This window comes from Coptis chinensis, chromosome 6 (genome assembly GCF_015680905.1).
Source record: "Coptis chinensis isolate HL-2020 chromosome 6, ASM1568090v1, whole genome shotgun sequence".
Lineage (NCBI taxonomy): Eukaryota > Viridiplantae > Streptophyta > Magnoliopsida > Ranunculales > Ranunculaceae > Coptis > Coptis chinensis.
The window spans coordinates 88,297,540-88,299,177 of NC_141461.1; the positions used below are offsets into that span (position 1 = coordinate 88,297,540).

Genomic DNA, 1,638 nt, shown 5'->3' on the forward strand with positions numbered 1-1,638 from the left:
GCAAAACCCTACTGGATGCAGAGACCTGGCACAGTAGGATTGAAAAGTATGCTTTGGCTATGATATTTTCAGCTCTTAAATTGAAGCCTTACTTTAAAGCACATTCTGTAGTGGTAGTAACAAACTTGCCTCTCAGACAAGCGTTGAAGGTCGAGAAGTCAGGTAGGATGCTTAAGTGGGCGGTATTGCTCAGTTCTTAGGAGATTACATACCAAGTCAGAACAGCGGAAAAGGCACAAGTCGTGGTGGAGTTTCTGGCTGAATTTCCGGCAGAGGATCCCACTTGGGGAGAGGAAATGGTAATGGAATCTGAAGGGGAGGTCAGTAGCGATCCTTTGGATCCTTGGGATATGCGTAATGGGTGGAGAGTTTTCGCGGATGGTTCTGCTACAGATACAGGAAATGGAATAGGGGTTGTGTTAGTGACTCCTCAGAACAATCGCCTTGAGCTATCTATGAAATTGGGATTCGTGGCTTCAAATAATGAATCTGAATATGAAGATGTGATAGCTGGATTAGACTTGGCCAAGGATCTGGGGGTGAAGGAGTTGTCTGTTTTCTCATATTCCAATTTGGTAGTTTGTCAGGTGAATGGAAGGTTTGCGGCTCGCTGCCCTCAGATGGCAAGATACCTTGAGGTCCTACAGCGAAAGGCAAGCGAGTTTGACAAAATACAATTTGCTCATCTGGGCCGTGGAGAGAATAGACATGCCGATGCTTTGGCTTATGTGGCGGCGGTTCTACCCGGATCAGAGGGTCGGTATATTGAAGTTAAAGTGTTGAGCAAACCAAGTACATCAGATGAGGATGTGGTTTTGCTCATTACTGAGGGAGATCAGGGTTGGATAACACCGATAAAGAATTTCTTAAAGGGAGTAGAGGTAGAGAATAAACAGGACAGATGAAGGATGGAACAGTTGAGTCAGAGGTACACATTGCTGGAAGGTGCACTATACAGGAGAAATTTCAACGGACCATTGCTAAAATGTATAGGTCCGCCGCTGGCGCAAAAGGTTCTGGCAGAGGTTCACGAAGGAGATTGCGGTAGTCATTGCGTAGGGCGAATTACAACTCATAGGTTGATATCACAAGGGTATTTTTTGCCCCATATGAAAAGAGACGCCATAGAGTATGCCAAGAAATGCGAGAAATGCCAACGATTTGCTTCATTCACACACTCACCAGCTGAGCCATTGCATAATGTGTTCAACCCATGGTCGTTCGCAATGTGGGGACTGGATATTGTAGGACCGCTACCCATGGCGAGCGGTAAAAGGAGCTTTATGTTAGGCGCTACTGACTATTTTACCAAATGGGTGGAAGGCATGGCTTTGCAACAAGGTTAAAAAGAAAACATGAAGAAGTTTTTGTGGGAGAATATCATATGCAGGTTTGGGCTGTCACATACAGTAATCGCGGACAATGGAACTCAGTTTACCGGGGGAAAAGTGCAAGAGTTTCTTTAGGCATTTAAAGTAAAGCAAGGGTTCTCAGCCCCCTACAACCTTGAGGGAAATGGACAGGCAGAGGCATCTAACAAAATAATAATGGACAATTTAAAATGAAAGTTGGAGGAGAGGAAGGGTGCATGGGCAGACGAGTTAAGTCATGTGATATGAGCATATCGGACCACACCGA

The 1,638-nt window shown here is 45.2% G+C and overlaps 1 protein-coding gene across 1 annotated transcript; it reads left to right on the top strand.

Annotated features, from left to right (window-relative positions):
• Positions 1-296: 296 nt before the first annotated feature.
• On the top strand, positions 297-905 carry LOC147495201 (uncharacterized). Its single transcript, XM_086568330.1, has one exon. The coding sequence runs from the start codon at positions 297-299 to the stop codon at positions 903-905; it is 609 nt and encodes a 202-aa protein (XP_086424456.1).
• The last annotated feature ends 733 nt before the right edge of the window (positions 906-1,638 follow it).

What these genes read in the sequence shown, in the direction of transcription:
- LOC147495201 (XM_086568330.1), top strand. Translation starts at nt 297, where the DNA reads ATGGTAATGGAATCTGAAGGGGAGGTCAGTAGCGATCCTTTGGATCCT.